General features: G+C 40.2%; 1 protein-coding gene across 7 annotated transcripts in view; it reads right to left on the bottom strand.

Moving 5' to 3' along the window:
* Window positions 1-19,906, bottom strand: part of ADAMTS17 (ADAM metallopeptidase with thrombospondin type 1 motif 17) — a 166,766-nt gene that overhangs the window by 111,641 nt on the left and 35,219 nt on the right. For all 7 annotated transcript variants that reach the window (XM_052672570.1, XM_052672566.1, XM_052672567.1 and 4 more), the window contains one exon: window positions 14,498-14,541. In XM_052672570.1, the coding sequence (XP_052528530.1) occupies window positions 14,498-14,541 (44 nt within the window). The remainder of the gene's footprint in view (window positions 1-14,497; window positions 14,542-19,906) is intronic.

Raw genomic sequence — 19,906 nt, 5'->3', positions numbered from 1 at the left:
AAAGGGCCTGAGTTTAGACAGAACGAAGGGGAATGAAAAAGAAAGATCAAATTAGAGCTTTTATTGAGACTGCAAAACAGAGAGGAACATGGAATCCAGCAGCAGGGATCCTGGAGTCTTCAAATACCACAGTATCTCCTTTCCAGAATGAAGAGACAAGGTCAGACTTGGAAATACATCAGAAAAAATATTTGGAGTCTCTGTACCAAACAGCATCTGATTTAAGAGCTAATAGAACAACTGGAACTGAATGCTGGATCCTGACTTTCTCATAATTGCAAACAATAAAACTCATTAAGCTACTCAAATAAATTAAAATATACTTTTAAAAGTTTCAAAAGCTTTACTGAGCCACACAGCTTTGCCATCATGTTGGTCAAAAGGTGGATTAATCAGCAAGGATGAGTCCTGCAATCACTTGAACAACATTCAGCAGTGTATGACAAGCATTGTTTCCATGTCTGGAGAGTTTCATCAGTCTGCTGAACCAGGCAATTCTGAAGATGGCTGAACACCTGTGTTGCTGATGAATGGCATTCTTCCACAGCTCTCAATTAAATTCTTTCCATGTTCTTAAAGAATGACGAAGCAATTGTTGCTCTCAAAAAGTGAATGAATCTATACTTTCGAAACATGTTAACATTTAAAGTGTATTTTATTTTTAGGCACCGTATGCGTGTCAAGCTGTTCTCTTGGCAAAATAAGAGCAGCTCAGGCGACTAGCAGAGCCAGCCAGCAGAATGGGATGATTCACAGTAATCAAACTTTGAACAGATGCTTTTCCAAATTGCTTCTGTGATACTTCTCAATTACAGCTCCTACATCCAGACTCACAGAGTTATCTAAGCTCCTGGCTTCTTTGTCAAACTGCCAGCCAACACATGCACTGATAAGCTTATTTAACAGTTCTTGGTTCAGCCCTTCTGTTTTAATTCTTTGCCGAGTGCTGATTTAACCTCACAGCCTGCTTGATCTGAGAAACCTGCAAAATCCAGAGTTTGTGTCTGATGAAGTTAATAGGGTTGAGTTACTCTGTTGAAGTGAGAACTTAGGCTGAAAAACCTGTACCACACTAAAGTTTGAAGCCTGTCTTTAACTCTTCAGCACTATTACCTCTGCTGCCAGTACCAGGGAGTGAACGTAATCCTTCCACCACTGGGCAGGAAGAGGAGACGAAGTGACTGCCATTGCTCTGCTTCTCTCCTCACACAGTACCACAGTCAGACTGCCTGATAGCAAGGGCAGGTGACAAAACAAGAAAAGAAAAAACCTCTCACTGCAAAATTAATGGCTTGATTTTTCACACAGCTGCTCTGGGGCTTTCTGATGTACATGTAGGCAATGTGAACTTCCCTTCAGTGGCAGCATTAGAGGGAGGAGGCTTTCTCCTCTAGTTACTTTATTCTCTTTCAGAAATTTCCAAAACTTCTAATATTTCTGAGACATGTCTTCAAATTTGGATCAAGTTGGACCATGGATTAAAAAACTTAAGTAAAGACAGACAGGAGTACAGCCAGACACAAGTACAAAGTGCACACACTCCATACAAATCATCAGTTTAAATGACTCAATCTAAAGTGTCATCCTCCGGACTCCCCAAAAGAGCTGCCCACTCTTACTTCTACTCCATAGGAAGGGAATACTCACATGGTATGTCATCTGAGTATTTATGCAGCCATAAAACATCACAGTGCCAGGAGAAGTAGAGGCTAATTTCAGAGGTAATGTGAAGATATTTTTGGTATGTCCTGCATCTAGTTTCTTTAGTACCTCTCTCTAAATTACTTGAAAATAAAATGACACCTTCAAAGAACTTAGTAGCACAAGTTAGAAAGAAATTTTCACCAAGATCAGGATGAACTTTTCACACGCTCAATAAAAGGAAGTCTCTCATGTTCAAACTTCTGCTCCTTCTGAAAGAAAACATGAATCTGGATGAATACTGCTGAGCAAATTGCAAAGACTGATAGCAGCCAGAAGAGTCCCTGGGGCCTCTCAGATACAAGTCAGTCTCAGTCATGAGGCGTTTATACTCTGAAGTTTATAGACTGAATTCAGATATGGCAGTGCATGAGGCTCACGGGAGGACAGCAATTGCAGGCAGCACTGAAGAATCTTACCAATGCTGTATCCTGCAGAGGGCCAGTGAGACATTCCCATACCTACATGTACTACTGCTCTAGGCTTTTTATGTTAAACTGCTGACAAGGGGAGAATTGTCCCTTGTCATATCCCTCTAAATAAAACACCTCTGGGAAGTCTCTGCTATATGGTGACATTTCCACTCCTGAATCAAACTGATGTATTCCTGATTAAAACCATGTGCTGAATCTGCAGCACAGTGGACGGGGGAGTGGGTTTTCAGCTGTCAAGCCCCATTCAGTAACTGTGGGTCGTGGAGAGAATTTAGGATGGTAACAGCTGTGCTTTCCAGCCAAGCAGATAGTGCACCTTTGTACAAGCTTGCTTTGGTGTCCAATAGCAGTGAACTGTCAGCTGCCATGTAATGAGATTAATTTCCCAACAAAGCCTCCAGATTAATGACAGCATAAATAGCTACATAGCATTCACAGAAAAAAAACAAGCTGGACATGTATTACTTCCGATCTAATTGTACCAGCTATCACAGTCACCATAAACTTGATTAAAATCTTACTGAAATCAATAGGATTATTGCCACTGGCTGTGGAGAATGAGCATTAAGCCATTTCCTGGCTTTTTACTTTGCTCCCATCCTCAGAAGGTTGGCCTTTGTTTCTTTTTTTGTTTGTTTTTTTTAATTCACTGTAAAAACAGAAAGCTTTTTACTTCACCTTCTAGACTGTGCTATGGTTCAGAGACACCAGTGCATGCCTGAGTATTCTGCATCTCTGTAAACACACCAGTTCACTGAACAAATAAGGACTACAGCTTTCCTATGTTTGAACATGCATCAAACAGCAAAGATAAAGATAAAAATAGAAAAGAGAAGTTTTGTTGAGATGTTCAACCAAAAATCATCATTGACAAAATCTCCTGTGTGAACAGCAGCTCCAAAGACATGAGGCAACCCAAACACCAACTACTGTTGGTGTTGGTAAGATTCCCTGCTAAGGACAAAGACTAATACAATTTTTTTTTTCTGGCTAATACAACTTTCATCAAGTGTCTGAACTAAATAAACACACAAAAGAGCCAATTCTTACAATCTAGGCAAGCATTCAGTTCAGGTCACAGCAGTTTACGGTTCAGCTGGTAAAGGTCTCTCAAGATAAACGACAGGAAAAAATATCTAGAAGAGCAGATAAACTCTGACCAGCACTGCTTTGTTGAAATCCAAGGCAGGAGACAGTTCTAAGAGGTGAGTGAAGGGTTTACAAGGTGGCAGCAGTATTTCCACAGAAGCAATCAAGAGTCACATTGCAGGACAGGCATAATCAGGAGTTAATCATCCATACTTGAAACCTGACATGACCAAGGCAAAGACAGTATCTTGTCTCTGACGTTCTCCCTCTGGCATAACCAGAAAAGATGACAAATGTAGACATACAAGATTGGAAATATGAATGCTGTCTCGAGGTTTCCTAAACAGAGACATAAAACAAATTCTAAAATAAATTCTATTTTCAATTTTTCCTTTTCTGTCATCTCAAGTATTTTGAAGACTGATTAGATTGCTGGATTCATTTTAGAGCAACAGTTTAATATTCCAATAAATAAAAACATCCACACAGTTTCCTCACTTATTGGCCTCTGTTTACTTATAAAGAGCTGCAGTGTTTACTCTGTTTGCCTACTACAGAGCAAATATTGCTACACATGCTTGAGCTTGATGGATGACATAAGTAAAACCAACAAGCAGATGCTCAGCAGAACATTAACGTGTACCCAGCAGTCTAATTATGGCCAGACAGAGCCTTAATGCAAACAGATCAGTCAAAATGGCTACACAAAAATGTATGACACAACTACACAAAGCCAACAAATATTTTCAACCTGCTGACTGCTCACGACCACTAACTAAAGTAGAAATGCAAGGCTAATTCCAAGTTAAGCAAACACAGAAATCCTTAGCATTCTACAAATCATGCTGAAAGAACGCAGGAGGAGAAACATATTTGATGGACTGGATTTAGCATTTTCATTTTTTTTCTAAAGGTTAAGTGCAGTTCTAGGAGCTGATTGAAAGGGCAAAAAAAACTTGTCACACTAATGCAGACAAACCCCTTACTGACTGTAGGAATCTGAAAGTGAAATTTAAACGTATGTAGTGGAGAACACGAGTCCAAATAAATATTTGCATGTACCTGTAAGCTGTCCTTTGAATCACTGGATTTGGTTTGGACAAAAATCTCCCAAAAACTAAAAGTGAAAACCAAAATTAGCTGTGTATGCATATGAGGCATGTATGACATTCACAGTAGGTCCAAATTAGGTCTAATTAGTCAAAATCAGATTTAGGTCAAAAATTCACTGTCTCTTACTTCCACACCTTTCTTTCTAAAATGGTTGTAGCTTGATAGGAAACCCCACTGTTTTCCACAAGGAAGATCTGGTCAAATTCAGGTATTCCATTACCTCTGAATTTAGAGATCGTGCTGTGAGCTTGTACTGAAGGACAGTTCCTACTGCATTTTCATCCGGCTGGTCAACACAAAGAAGACTTTCAGTGGCATGAAGTCCTGCTACATGACCAATTCTTATTTGTGTTATGTGCAACATAATCACAACCAAGAAACCTGGAGCTTGTGCTGGGGCATCAGAAGGTCCAAAAGGATTAAAAAAACAAAACAAAACAAACAATTTCAAGGACTTAAACTTATTTTTAAATCTAAGTGCACTTAGAATAGCAAAATCCTCCCACGATCAGACACCCTGTGAAATAGGCTGCTTTTATACTACATTATGATACCAGATGGTAAACCAACTTGAAAAAAAAACAAATGAAAAATCAGTGAAGGTCAAACTTCCTTTTCTAGGGGAGGTGCTGCCAACAAACTATATTTTTTCTTGTGTTTTATGCTGACTTCTCAGTGCAGCTTTCTTGGTTATCACCAGTAAAAATCTCATCTCTGCATTTTTAAACCTGCTCTCAAAATTGCATTTTAGTCTTGGAAGCTGCAAAATAAAAGAAATGTAAAAGCATAGTACACAACTGTCCTTCATTTCCTTCCTTTACTCTTACATATCCTGTGTGCAACTGGAATGCTTCTGATTATTCAGTGGAGCAAACATTACAATGAATGCAATCATGCCTTACTGCCCTACGCCTGTAGCCTATTGCACAGCTATATACAGATGTTTTTACACAGACTGGTTTTCTAGCTACAGGGTCTATAAAACAATAGAAACTATCTGAAATGTTTTCAAGCCAGCAAAGGATAAAGGCACTGAAAAGCAGTCAATTGGATAAAAGCCATCTATGTCTGACAGGGGAAGAAGAAAAACTTCAGAGGTTTTTCAATTATAAATGCACCATGCTTTCTTAAACAGTACTTGACTGCAGTCTGCAGCTGACTGACCAGGCTGGAATGTGTGAACAGAGGTAAAAACAAAGCCGTGGGCAACAAAAAGAAGGAATTCAAACCTCTGGTCTGTAGAAGGGCTGAATCATTGTTTTACCAACCTGAAGAACCAGATGCTGCATAAAGAACCCAAGCTCACGCTGGGAAAGCCTAAGAAGAGATAGCATTGCCTCCAGCTGAGGGACCAGGTCTGAGACTCAAGAGATGTGGGGTACACCCAGCCAGCTCTATCCTTTAGCATGCCTCTTCAAATCCAAAGGTTTCCTTTTCTCTATACCGTATAGACAACCGTTCTGATCTTCTCAGCAAAGAGCTTTAAGATTTACTGAAGAAAAGCAGCACGTACAAAAACAAATACCCACAACATCTGATTAACAGGGAGATGCCATGAATTAGCAGCTAAGGCACTGGAGTGGAAGTCAGGATGTGCAAAATCTGTTCCCTGTCTTCAGATAAGAAACAATGGGCAAATACTCTTTTGACTCTCATGTTTTCCTAGCTCACTTTGTCTGAATGGTTGTCATGGCAGAAAAGCCTGCTTTCTGCTGTGGAAAATCTTGTCTTGGCATTTCTAGCACAGATATCAACAGCGAGCAATGGGTTATTTATAAGGTACTGACAAGGAGGTTTGGCACTGTAGAAAACAAACATCTCTCCTTCTATAGCCTTATGTTTAAAAAAAAGAGAAAGAAGGAAGCAAGATGAGCTATGAAAGCAAAAGAGATGATTTTATTTTTTAATGTTCATTCTTGCAAAAATCCTCCAGAGGAACAAATCTTCAGCAACAGGAAGTTATGGAGCTAGGTGTGAAGTTGGTGGAGCAGTGCAGAAAGCATGTAAAGCCTGCAATATGCAAATCTCCATTGACATGGAAGAGGTAAGGGACAACAGCAGAAACACCCCAACAAACAGAAGCTGTCTGTCTACAGATCTAATATACCAAAATCGTTCTGCTTGTGCTTGCCTCAAAGACTTCTCAACTTCTCACAGACAGTAGCAAGGAGCAGTTCCAGAGCTTTTCTTGACATTTGTTTGGCAGTGTGTGCTTAGCTGGACATCAATTAGACTACTGCCTTCAGCCTGTCTGTTTGCAAATACAAAGACTGCTTTCAGAGATAAACAGCAGAGATTTCTTTAGGTCGCGATTAAATGGAATTCGGCCATAAGAAAAGCCTTGGTTCTTCAGGCAGTGTCCTACAAATCATCTCTAATTTAGAAAACAATCACGGCAGAGAAACTGTCCAGGAGGTAAAACTGTAACTCAGCAGTTCTAGCATTACTCATACAAATTCAAAATATGAGAAGTGCCTGTTGCACAAAAGAAAAAGCATTCTTTTTCAATTAAGGTTTTGATTATTTTTACTCCATGCTAGAAGAAAATTACTATGCTACTTCTGAGAGGCACTGTCACGTATGTTCATTGGGAACTGTTAATTAAAACAGTAACAACAAGACAGCTTTTCCCTGCAGTGATTGCACGTCAAAGCTCTAAACATAGGAAGGGGCCGGGGGTTGAGAAGGTGTGGAAGAGAAATCTTGCACAGATATCTTCCCTTCAAGCTAGGAGACTACAGACTAAAATTCCCAGGTGTTTTGTGTACACGTCTATATAATTTCACACAGACCTAAATGGCCCTAGAGTGGAATGCAGTACATGTTTGCACCTGTACCAATCGAACTGCACAGTGATTTAGTACGTAAAGTGAGTTATGACACGGAGGTGAAATGAAAGGATAAAGTCAGAATAAATACCAACAAAGTCACAGCAAACATTTTCCCTCACGACATACTCCTTCTAATCAAGGGAACATAAGGAGCTTAGGCACACATCAGTTTGACTTTAGGTTAGGATTTGGTTTGGAGTCCTACATTCCTGACAGGAAAGTACCTCAACACAATACTTGCAACCAGTTCTCTGAAGATACCCTTCCATTCAAACAGTAATCAGCATTCACCTTGCACAACAAGGCAATGCGACGGCCTGGAGGAATTTTACTCTTAAATACATTATCTGGTGAAGGAATAATATTATTCCTTTCCGCAGCATTTTGGGCAGTTGTTGTCCAGCATTTATCAAAAACACGCTACCAAAAGCCATCAACAAGACCATGGCTGAAGGGGAAGTTTTTTGAGCAAAGATAAGCTTAAATATACTGCATTAATTTTGCAAGGAGTCACAATAAGACAGACAGCAAAATAATTAGAAAACAAAGTGAAAACACATATTGGGGCTACAAAAAAGAAAATTATGTATGGAGGAGAACTAATAAGGAATTGCTGGAGGTTTATGAAGAACGAAGTGTAGCAAATGCAGGGAAATTCCATAACCCCAGTGGGCAAGTCATGCGGTTAGCGTGATGGAAGACAGACCATCCAGGCCTCTCCCAGGAGAGCAGCTTCGCAGTGTCCAGCCCCAGCTGAACAAAAGAGAAGATGAAGGAACAAAATTGAGCAAGAGTTTCTAAGATCTCTGAACCACCACCAAAGACAAACAGACCTTCAACAAAAAGGCAAGGGAAGGGGATTAGTCATGAGAGCAGGAGAGGATCTGTGATGCTTCAGAGCTACTTACATATGGAAGGGGGAGCAGTGACAAATGGTCAGAAAGATCTGTCACTGACTCTCCCTCCACTAAAAGCTCTCATTTATTTTAATTACATAAGCTAATTGTTCCCCCTACAAGACATGAAAAAACAGAGAGAAGATGAAAAAAAGGTTGATATAACCAGAAATTCAGAAAACGGCACTAACAGCTTAATTTTCAGAACAGACTGGTTGATTAATTACTTATTTTCTATGTATCATGGGAACATAAAGGATCCAAACCAAGCTGATAGTGTTTGGCTACTATCTCTCTGCCATAGTGACTTCCCATCTAAGGAGACCAAGAATCCACTACTGTCATGAGAACATGGAACGAATAAAGACAAATCTAAACAAGTCTACTGAGCTGCAAAACAAACCCAAAGGCAAACAAAATTCAAATGCTTCACTTTCCATAACAACAAAAAGAGAAAAATAGGTCTTTACAAAACAGTATCAACACTTCATTCAACTAAATACACTGCACACATCGTAAACGTTCATATAAATCAATGAGAAAACTGATGTATTTCACAATAAATACATAGTCTGCTTAAACTGGCATGCCCAGCTTTCTTATTTTTTTGTTTTACAGGCTGGACAAACAGAAACAGATTGTTTGTACACGGCCTTTGTTTGTATTTCCCACTTGCCTTTCCAAAAGCAGACTGGTCAGTTTCACTTTTGTTTCTATTAGGTTTTGTTTTCTGGCTCTCACAGACTATTGTTTCCTTGCGAGATTTTAAAAACTTTCAGTGATTCTGAATGCCCAAATAGAGACAGCTTAATTGAGATGACAGCTAATTTTCAGGAAGTACAAAGCACCAGCCTCAGGACATCAGGTTTTCCAAAGACATCTCAGGTACCTCCAAGCCACAAGTCTCTCTAGGAATAAACTCATGCAATGAATCTAGTGGAAGCTAGATTTATCCTTCAGAAGCTCACAGCTGGAGACTGAACAGATGTGCACACGCAAAGCAGCCTTGCTGAAACTGTGTCCCCCAAACAAGCATGAAGGAAAAGCACAAACAGCACGCTGAAGCGAGGAAGAGCAAGGGTTGTGTTAGCAGGGATTTGTGATTGAGTGGCTGCATTCATCCCAGTGTTTCTATTAAAATGTATGCAATCCTAAATTAAACTCTACTGGCACACAAATTTCTGTTAAGAACTTAGAAGAGGAGAGATTACTAGCTGGTGAAAAGAAATTGGAAGGGCGCTGTGGGAAGGGTGGGGCACAAAAGATGGTAGTGATGAATATGTCCAATAGCACAGCTCTGCACTGTCTGAGTTGTGCAGCCGAGTATTAATTCCTTAGCAACCAGAAGGCAAGAGAAAGTCTTCCACTGCACTGTAGCATGGCTCCCTTTGGTTTTGTAAAGCCAGCAGCCTAATTCTACATTGCCATGCACAGCCACAACTGATAGGAAAATCTGCAGTGCTGTGAGGTCCTGCTCATTCACAAACATCAAATTAATTACAGAGTGTCCCTTTAAGGGACATTCTAACTGACGGTATGTTCATTTTAATGCACTGAAGTGTGTTTGATTCTGGTCTGGAGGACAGTCTCAGTAAGGCTTTTGCTAAAGCCAGGCACTGCTTCTCTAATGAATTGTTTTAAGCAGCAGGTATTTCTATTTATTCTGGCATCAAATAAAAACCCGCCCTGGAATATACAGAAACATTCAACACGAACCACTATGGAAAATGTTTTTAATGTGAGAATTCCTTTTCTTTTCCACTCACAGCAAACCAACTAGTCTTTTCCCTTTCCTTAGGGATTAATTCTCTGTTGTGACACTGTTAAGGGACTGCAATCTATATTGCACAGGGAGGAAGATTTAAATGAACAGCGCAGGGCACAGGCAGGACTGATAAGAACTGTTACTGCTGAGAACAGGAACCACCTGACTGCACAAGCAAATCAGCAAGGAAAAGCTAAAAATGCACTGTCCATTTTTCAGGTGCTCTACATGCAATACAAAGGATAAAATCTACAGTGATGTGTAGAACAAGTGTCAGATTTGGAAAGCCTGGACATATTTCAAAAAGTCTGTGTGACACTACTCATAAGAGAGCAGGGTGTAATTGATAAGGGAGGGAAAATTAGCCAATAGCACCATAGGATGCAGCTCTCCATGATGGCACTTCTCATGAAAGGAAGAGATGACCACAGTATGACTGGGACAGCAGAAGGACATCATCTGCGCAGCTACCGAACAGCAACACTGGCAAACCCAACACCACACACATATCAGTCTGTGCTTGGAAGAGGCAAATAAATAAATACAGGACACAAACTACAGAAGAATTTATAGCCCCCAGGACCCCTTTAATAAGTTACCTTGGAGCCTCTCAGTTAAAGCCAGTCAGGAGGATGGGATTGTTTTCCCAACACACTGATTCACTTGTGGAAACAGCTTGGAAAACTGTTTCTCAATCACTTCTGCTCTGATGCTCGCTTTTCTCCAGGCAGTGATTTCTTCAACTAAGCCTGCCTGTCTGCAGTATATACAGTGCATCCTGCTTTGTCTTCCCCAGCATCAAGCCACAGAAAGCATATGTGACTGCAGAAGAGGTAAAGACATTTTTAACCAGGGCAATTTAAGGATATTTAAGACACTTTCTCATTTTCCATTTCCCAATTCCATACTGCCCCTACTTTTACTATTAGCTGAATACAGTGAAGTTTCAGCTTGGATCTGGGGTAACATGTACACTGAGGAATCAAGTCCAAGCTTTCCCTTGAAATATGCAGGATCATTCCTAACTAACCATAAAGCTGCTTTTTTGGCACTAGCAGTGGAAATATTGAACGAAAGGGGCATTCTCAATCTGCTTATGTCACAGAAAGGTTGGATCCTTACAACGTGCAAGGCTCCAAGCTGCAGCTTGATATTAATAGCTAGACATTAAACTCTCAATTTGGCTGGCTTAGAGGCAGCTCAATTGGAACAAAGATTTTTCTGCAGGAAACAGCAGAGCTGGTTGGAGTCGCATCACGAGAGATGAGTCTGAAGCAGCAGCAGCAGACTGCAAACTTTTTGACTGGTGTGTGTCAAGGTTATGTTGCACAAAGCAAAGCTCCTGCTCTCCAATTGCAGAGCCTATCAGAGGTACCAGCGACTGAGACTACTGAAACACAACTGTGGCAAATGTGTTGCATGCAGTGTTTTCTTTCTCTCCCCCTCCTTTTTGAATTCATTCATTCCTACAGCTTACTCACAAAACCAAGCGGGGCAATCAGCATTAATAAAGTATTCCTTAAACAGATGTGGCTCTGTCGCTTGACACAGTCAGTGGGGTATCACCCCACAAAGACATACCTACATATTTTCACAATTTTTGAGCTTGTTTCAGCCATTATGTAACCTTCCACACTACCTTGGCAGCTGGGCCTAGAAAATTTGAACCAAGTCCCCAGAGCAACTGGTTTCAGAGAGAGGCCCCTGCCAGAATACAAATACAAACCTCCTGCTGCTGTTTTCTCTCTGTGTCTGCATAGCAAGCAAAGATTCCAGACAGGTTTTTCAGTATGGATCTTTTGAGCACAAATGAACACCTCTTATAAACCATTTAAATTTCATAATCCCACTTCCAAACAACATCTGAGTCTCAATATTTCCACCAAGAATTCTGCTTGCATATTTCTCACAACATATAGAAAAAAAAAAAGAAATCAAAGCACTGTCCTCCATCCCCCCCCAAATACTTACAGTGCTTTAAATAGATTATTTGCACTAAAATTAGTCTAACAGTCTGTATATGACTAAGCAACATTAGATTGCTGACTCACATTTGCACTGTACATTTCATATATATGTATCATACAGTTTTATACATGAACTGCTTAAGCCATACAATCTCTTGTAGCTTTGCACTAAAATCCCCATTTCATAGAGGTAGACAGAAGCATTCCAAACATAAGTGACTTGCCAAATGTCACACAGAGCTCCAATGCCAGAGCTGAGAATAAAAATCAGTATTCTACAGTCATACAGAGCAGCAGCCTCAGTTTCCTAGTTTAGGAGATGGCCTGCTCACCAAGGTGCTTTTTCCTTTAAAGGCAGCAGTGCATCACATTGCAATGGTCAGCTTTATCCATTAGAGGGTAAAAAAAACACACACATTTGGTGAGACAGTTCTTCACCTACAAAGGGGAAGTGCAAGGTAAGGAGTGAAAGCAAGTTGCAGTTCTTCAGAACTTTGCTGTAATCTCAGCATCATCTTCAAGACCAAATGCAATGTCACTCTTTGGAATGGCTTCTTGCTCTTGCAGGTACATTTGCTGATTTGGAAGTTAAAACACTGCTATACTGAATGCAGAGTCAATGATCTCCATGCAAATCACAAATACGATTGATTCAGGGCAATTAGACATGTGGCCCTTAATTATCTGATACAATCTCACGGCTTTAGCACTCGTGTAAGAACTCAGAAACATGAACTCTTTTCTGGATGTGAATCTCCAAAAATCCACCATTCTCCAGTTTCATACCACACTACTGCATTCCTCCTTAGCAAGAGAGCAAAAGAACTGTTATTTTCTTTCAGGCTCCAAACATAAGCGCTATTTCTCAAGGCAGCGACAGATGAAATATCAACATAACTTGGGTGGACTCCATTCAGACTGCAGGCCTACCAGAACAGTTCCTAGTTGTAAGAGTTTTGAAGAAACATTTCAAAACATGCAACACAGAGACAAGGGCCTCAGCAGGTAGTTGATGTGAGACAACTGCAGCAGCTAACCAACTTGGGCACAGGCAATAATGCTTGAAAATGGATGCCATCAAAAATTTTTACTTAATTCAATAGTATTAAAAAAAAAAATTAAGCAGGTATCTTATGATGAAAGACTTGATCTGGACACTGACTCTGGGGTCAAACAACAGAAACAGCAGGGCATAGGAAATGCAGAAGTGAAGATGCTAGCACCAGAAGTAAAGAAAAGCAAGACTGAAGAGAGCAAAGAGACCAAACTGTTTTCCCTTATTGGAATATCCATCTTCTCAAAGTCTACAAAAAACTACAGCAGAAATAGCATCTAACAAGTTTAATCTTTATCACTCTGATCTTCCACTTTTTTCCACTAGAGCCATAGACTTCAGCACAAGAAAGTATTTGGGTAGTTTACAAACAGAAAAAAAAAAAAGTCAAAAATATTTCCTTCGTCATGCTGTCTACATCATCCCCTGAACAGAGATCTTCAATATCACTGTCTTTAGAAATGGAAAAAGCCCTGGCCTTGGTCAGCATATATCTTCCATCAGCTTTTCTTCTTCTTTATTTCTATATTATATCTTACCACAGGCATCTTCAGATGCAGACACAAAAAACCTTCCTCTGTAGTAGCAGAAGCGTGTTTTCGATTGGACAAAGAACAAATGCACTGTGAGAGATTCCCATTGGAAAATTTAAACATATAAACCTTGCTCACATTTAAAAAGAAAACGTATGCATTTTTCAGCTCTTTATTTCCTTCCACCTGATCAGACTCCAAAACACAGAGAGGGAAGGGTCTGCATTCTGAAATGCGACTTCTATAAGCTGCCCTTCTATAAGAACTGCTGAGGATACCCCACGTCCCTCATCACCTGCTGCTGGTAGTAGAGACTCCTGGTCTCCAAGTGCCTCTGCAAACCCTGAAGTTTAAGACCAGCTGAAAGTCAGGATCCACTCCAAGTTCACACAGTACGTAGGATAGCGGGCAGTTCGACTTTCAGGCATGTTTAAAAAAATTAATGTAATCATTACAGAGAGGATGTTGGGTTATACCTCCACACACTGCTGCTACTGTCAAGATTAAAAAAAAACACACCAGATGAACAGAAACAGTGAAGATTACTGCTACCTAAGTAGAATAAATAAATAGATGGATCGTGGAGGATGTAAGGACTCTGTGAATCCAGGGCTTGGGTAAGATTAAAGGCAGTTAGGAAGCAGGCGGCGGAAAAGAAGATTTAACTTGGCTTTCCTACAATGAGGTATTCTTCTCCATGCCTATGTGCCAATTTGATCTGTGAGTGCTGCACAGGTTCTTACAGCTGCAAATACATTCATTAGTTAGCAAATCCTTCTCTGAGAAATGAGGTGAGGGAGCACTGAAAGGAACATTACAGACATACTAACAGACAATTTCTTAATCTCTAATTATCTAATTCTACATCTGCTCCAAAAACATAAGGTTACTTAAGATTACTTCCTAAACTCAGAGACCTCCAGTGCCTAGAAGGGTAAGCATTTAAAGGATTATCTATAGTTGGTACCCCGTACTAATCTGTATTTGCATCACAGAGGTATTCAGAATAGCAAACCCAGCATTATGTTAAATCAAAGAATGAAAGACTGCCCCAAAACCTCCTCTCAGCATACAGTTGGCTATCAAAATATTCTCCCCTACTTCTTTGACTTACCCACAGTGTCACAAGGCTCGTCTTTGTGTACGCAGAAATCTGTCCTAGAAAGCAAAACAGAACAGAAGTCAAACGTATCCTGTGCCTCCAGACTCCATGCTAGGAAAAAGCAGTGATGCATGATTTACATATCACAGGAGTAGAGGGATTTTGTTTTCTATTTAACTGCTGTGCAGTCTACGCAATGACAACACAGACAGCAACACTGAGAGCTGCTACAAGATTACAAGTAATTATGTGAATCAGCTCCGTGTCTTACTATCTAATTTAATACTTCAGATTTTGCATGCAAAGAGTACTGCAATATCATATATGAGACTATCTTTAGGAAGTCAGACTTCAGCACCTGGATTGATAATGAATCTCTCATTTTGAGAAGAGAACTGTATTATCAACAGTGGCAGGAAAGGACAAGTGGGGTCACTGCCTGGGAACACAGAACTGATCATCTATAGCCAGAAATTCTCAGTTCTTCTTTCACTGCAATACAGAAGGACAAGAGAGAAGCAGGACTAAACAGACAAGGACAGATGTTGGTAGAGAAAAAAAGAATTTCAGGATTTCCCACACAACAGCCAGGTAAACAGGCTTCAGCTAAACACATTACTGTCAACTCTGCCATGTTATGGTTGGAATCCAACACAGGTTTAAAAGGACTTTATCTTCTCTCTGTTATCTCCACATCTCATCCAGTCTCCCTCAATCTCACTAAAGCAGGAAGATGCTACATATGACACTGGCATCCACGTATCCTGACAGAGATCCACAGATCTTTGTTAAACAGAAGCAGGAAAAAAACCCTTGACGCTCACTGTTTAAGTAATACCACTTCAAGTGAGATTTTGTAATGAGAACCCTCGTGAGAGCATAACAAGCATGGGAAGAGAAGTATTTTATAACTAAATTAATGGTTTGAATATATTTTAATAAGCAATTAGGCCTAAACATTTAGAAACTATCCTCAGACCTGCTCTGCAGCACCATCTGCTATGAAAAGGAACAGAAAAGCATCATGTACATTTCTGAAGTTCCTTAGCCCAAGGGAAGCCAAGAAACCATAATCTCTGTTGTGGCTTTCCTCACCCTAAGGGAAGGCTAGTGAGAGAATCACACTAGTACAGCTGGAATGCGTTGTTTGAAATGCTCAAGTCCAAGAAAGGATTTTGAATTCAAGAGTGTGGCAAAAAGAAGAATGGAGAAAGATTAGAAGTACTTCTTCCATGAATAAAAAGTATGAAATTGGGCTTTATAGGAAAAGGTATTTAAGGCTCAGGATTGTTGCTAACAAACCCGAAACCTTCACACCAAACTCTTTAGAAATGAGAAATCAGTTTGCCAGAGGCTTGGAAGAACAACTATTACCACCTCTTGCAAAGCAGATATTGAAATCTCAGAATGCTTCAATTAGGAAAAGCGTAACCACCAACGTGTTAAAAAAATCAGATAGGAACAAAACAAAATTGGAAGCTACGACCACACACCAGCCCCAGCTTTCATTTTTCACTGCAGCCTTATTGTGTCTCGACACCTTGGCATTCCAGCCCTTCCAAAGAAGACTAATGACAGCCTCCTGACAGAGCTGGCAAAAGCACACCCGCTTGAGTTCCCAGGGCCAACTTGACAGAGGTTTATTTAAGGACTTATTATGTTATATAAACTGGTAAAGCAAACAGATGCTTTTCTTGTGACAACAGATAGCTGAACTATTAGAAAATGGCAAAAGGCCATTGCTAGAGAAGCTTCTCTCCTCAGGGGCTGGCTGGCTCTGCAAACAAAGCACAGCAAATTTTGCTCCTTGCACTCCATGATCTACACTGAAGGGTGTCTGGCACTTGTGGGCAGCTTCCTGAAGAAACTGCCACCATGCCATAAAACAAGGGGTTTATAAGTAATTCAGCACAAATTGCACACACTCGTAGAAAGGTAGAACAATCTTGTGTGTTAAGAGAGTGCTGTGATGCTGCCTGGTCAGAGTAGGACTTGAAATAGGTCAGCAAAAAGAACTGAACATAATTACCCAGCTCACTGCATGTGGGCTTGCAAATATGAGATTTCCCAGCCCGTCCTATAAAGTTCAAGAGACACCATACTTCCTTCTATTAAAAGGTTTTGCATGAAGATGCTATGCTTTAAATTACCTGCACTTATTAAGTTTTACCCTAAAACTCTGGCCAAACATAAAAACACATTCAAATGAGCTCAGTGGATCTCAGCCTTTTTTCAAAGACAAGATGCTGCCTAAATAAAATCTACACATTGAAATTCATAAAGTCCTTTCCTGGAAAATCATGAGAGGGACTCCAGACCACACAGGCAGTAAGAAAGATCTGTCTCACCTGTGGATATGTTACAAGATGTTAGCAGGATGGTTTACATAGCTATATTGGAATAAAACTCACTCCAGGAGCTGCCATTCAAATCCAAGGCCAGATCTGACCTTATCACACTAAGTCTTGGATAATGTACTGAAATTGCATGCTATGGCAATGAAGTAAATTTCCCCTCCACTTTTAGCCATTGGCTGAGTCAAGTAGTGCATGTGTTCTGACTTCTTATGGACCTTTGAAATTCTCAGTCATTATCACTTTTATCATAGAGTATGTTTTCATTAGCAAGATTAAACAATTCCTTTGAAAAAATGACAATAAGTGGGTTGTTTTATTCAATAAAGAGAGCCAGAAAAGAAGCTCAGAACTCCTCCTAAAGTCACTCTTCCATCTGGCTCACATGAACTGGAAAAAAATACCTAACTGTGCTAAGCTAAATTCTGCAATTCAAGTCCTTCCTGTAAGAAAGGAGGACAGTAGCTGAACTGTGCAGCATGAATGACAAGTATTCTGTTTAACAGTCAGTTATCAGCATCCTTCAAATGATATCTTTTAACCATTTTAACCCTGCTGGGCCACAAAGTTAAAGGATAGAGGAAATGGGAACAGGCAAAATCTTGCCAAAAAGAAAAAAAAAATTCACCCTAAATATATATTTAGTAGCACTATGTGCCCAGCTTCCTAAATGCATATGGAACTGCTTCACTTGCCCACTTAATGGGACAGTGAAGAGCTGAAGAAACGCAGAGACAACAAGCAGGCTGCAAATGGAATAACTGCAGCAGTTTATCAGAGAAAAGCACAAGTCTTCGCTGAGTAACAGTTCTGAATTATGTTCTTATCAGTGCTGATTGATTCTCTGCTATGCTCCCTTATCGCCTATACTCTAATGACTGACCTAAATGACCAAGAAGCTGGGAGATCAACAGAATATCTGAAGATTTTCTGAGGAATGCAAAGAATAGAAGATCAACAGAGGGAATGTGTTTTAAATGAAACATGCTTCTAGGATCACTAAGATACTGATTCTGCAGAAAGAAACCATGCTGGTCAGCTGCCCATTAAAATATGAAGTGTATTACCTGTAAATGCCAGAGATTTGAATTTCTGTAAGTTCAAAATGAGAATTTGAACAACTAAAGTGTGATGATTCTAGACACCACTGCACTACATTCAAACCGTCAGAGATTTTTACCACTGTCTCCCTTACCTACTTAAGGCAGTGTACACCTTATTTCAGATAGAGTACTCCCCTTACCTGTAGCTTAAGGAGGTCATCTACTTCCACATACAATGAGTATATGGGGAAAACCAGTTACAAGTGAAGTTCCAAGAACCAAGCGTGCCACGGCGTTTCAAATGAACGCAGCAAGACTGAAGAAAGTCCTCTGATTCCAGAGATGGAGCTCAAATAATCTATTCCTACTCTTAAAGCAGCCGCTGAAAATTCAGCTTCTGCTTTTTCTGGTTCTATTGCTTGTGCTGGACGTGCTTTTGCTCCCATACCCTCTACTGGTCACTGTAGCCTGGAGAGGGTCAAGGGACACACACTGCCAAAGCCAAGAGCAGAAACCCTGACAAAGGAATCAGGCTGCTTGGCCAGAAGTCTTCCAAGAACACAGCATCCTCTTTGCAGCAGAAGCAGGGTGGAAGGATACAAGTGAACACTGGTGACCTATCAAACAGAGAAATGCTGCTCTTACACAGAACAATGTGCTCCTTGGCCTGAACTTTCTCACAAAATCTGATCCTAGCTTCTGACCCAACTGAACCTGTACTTTTCCAACTACTCCAATCACAAAAGCTGCATATTTACTGAACCCAATGAACATCTCTGCAATTCTTCCTCAAATGCCTGAGTTCAATTCATTTAACATGACATTATGCATTCAATTTGTAAGCTGCAGACAGAATGCACAGATGAAATGCTCCACTCATTCCCTTCATCCAGTGCTCAGAACACATCAGAAGAGATTCTGTATGCCTCACTTGTCATGCAGGACAACTCGATGCCCAGATGAGTTCAACAAAAATGTCAGTTATTTATTTAGGCTGTGATCCAATAAAGCATATTCTCAACTATAACCAGGATGTTCAGCCCAATGACTTCAAAGGAACCACTCACCCTGCCTAAAATGCTAACTAGTTGCTTAGGTGCTTGGGTTGGGCTACAGTGAATATGATAGAGAGAAAAAGACCTGGGGGGATTGCACACATCTGTGAAGGTGCACTCGTCACAGCTTTGCTGGCCCCATGCCCTGCTTGCCAGCTATTTTACTGAACACTCACCACAATCCAGTGGACAGTTTGCAATGTGACTGTTAACACAAAAGACAATTGCAGTCAAAACAGCAGCTTATGCAAAAGCACACATTTCTAGTTACTGATGGCAGGGAAAAAAAGGTAGCACAGGTGAGGAATATCTAAGTGCAGTACAAACATTTCCTATCTCAATCTAGGGAAGAGGAAGGTAGGAAGAAGTGTCTTTCAAGCAATAAAGAAGCCATCTTACACTACATTTTTGTGCTCACTTTAATTATTCAGTAGTAATTTCTGAAACAATGCATTCTTAAGTTTAAAGTACACAGTTTACACGACCAGATATTTGCTGCTCATAACTTACAATGAGTGTAGGGAACATGGAATTTGCATTTTACTCTGAGGTTGAGTTCAGGTAGGGAAAGTACAGGGAGAAAAGACTACGGGTTAACATGAAAGATATCCTTTTTGTTTACTGTATCTGGGCCATACTCCAATATGTTTGCTTCATCAGTAAGCAGTGCTGCAGGTACAAGGAAACCTTCTGCAACATTCCTACACAGACTGTTTCATGCCTGAAATAAATGCAGCAGGTTTTAAACATACAGACAAATTAAGAATGACTGACTTGAGGATTGACAGAGGGGGGATTTTAAGTAGTTACTTCCTAAGGCAAAGAGAAAATTAATTTAGCTTCTGGTATTCATTTCTCTCTTTCTTTAGGAGATAGCTCCCTCACCATCTCCTTCCTACCAACACACTGTAAGCTCCAGAGGTACCAACTATTTCTCCTCTCAGAGTGCTTAATATGCATAACTAATCA

The sequence above is a fragment of the Tympanuchus pallidicinctus genome, unplaced genomic scaffold, assembly GCF_026119805.1.
Source record: "Tympanuchus pallidicinctus isolate F22 unplaced genomic scaffold, pur_lepc_1.0 scaffold12, whole genome shotgun sequence".
In the NCBI taxonomy this organism is placed as follows: domain Eukaryota; kingdom Metazoa; phylum Chordata; class Aves; order Galliformes; family Phasianidae; genus Tympanuchus; species Tympanuchus pallidicinctus.
Note: the sequence above shows the minus strand (reverse complement) of the source record. Positions and strands in the feature narration are given on the sequence as shown.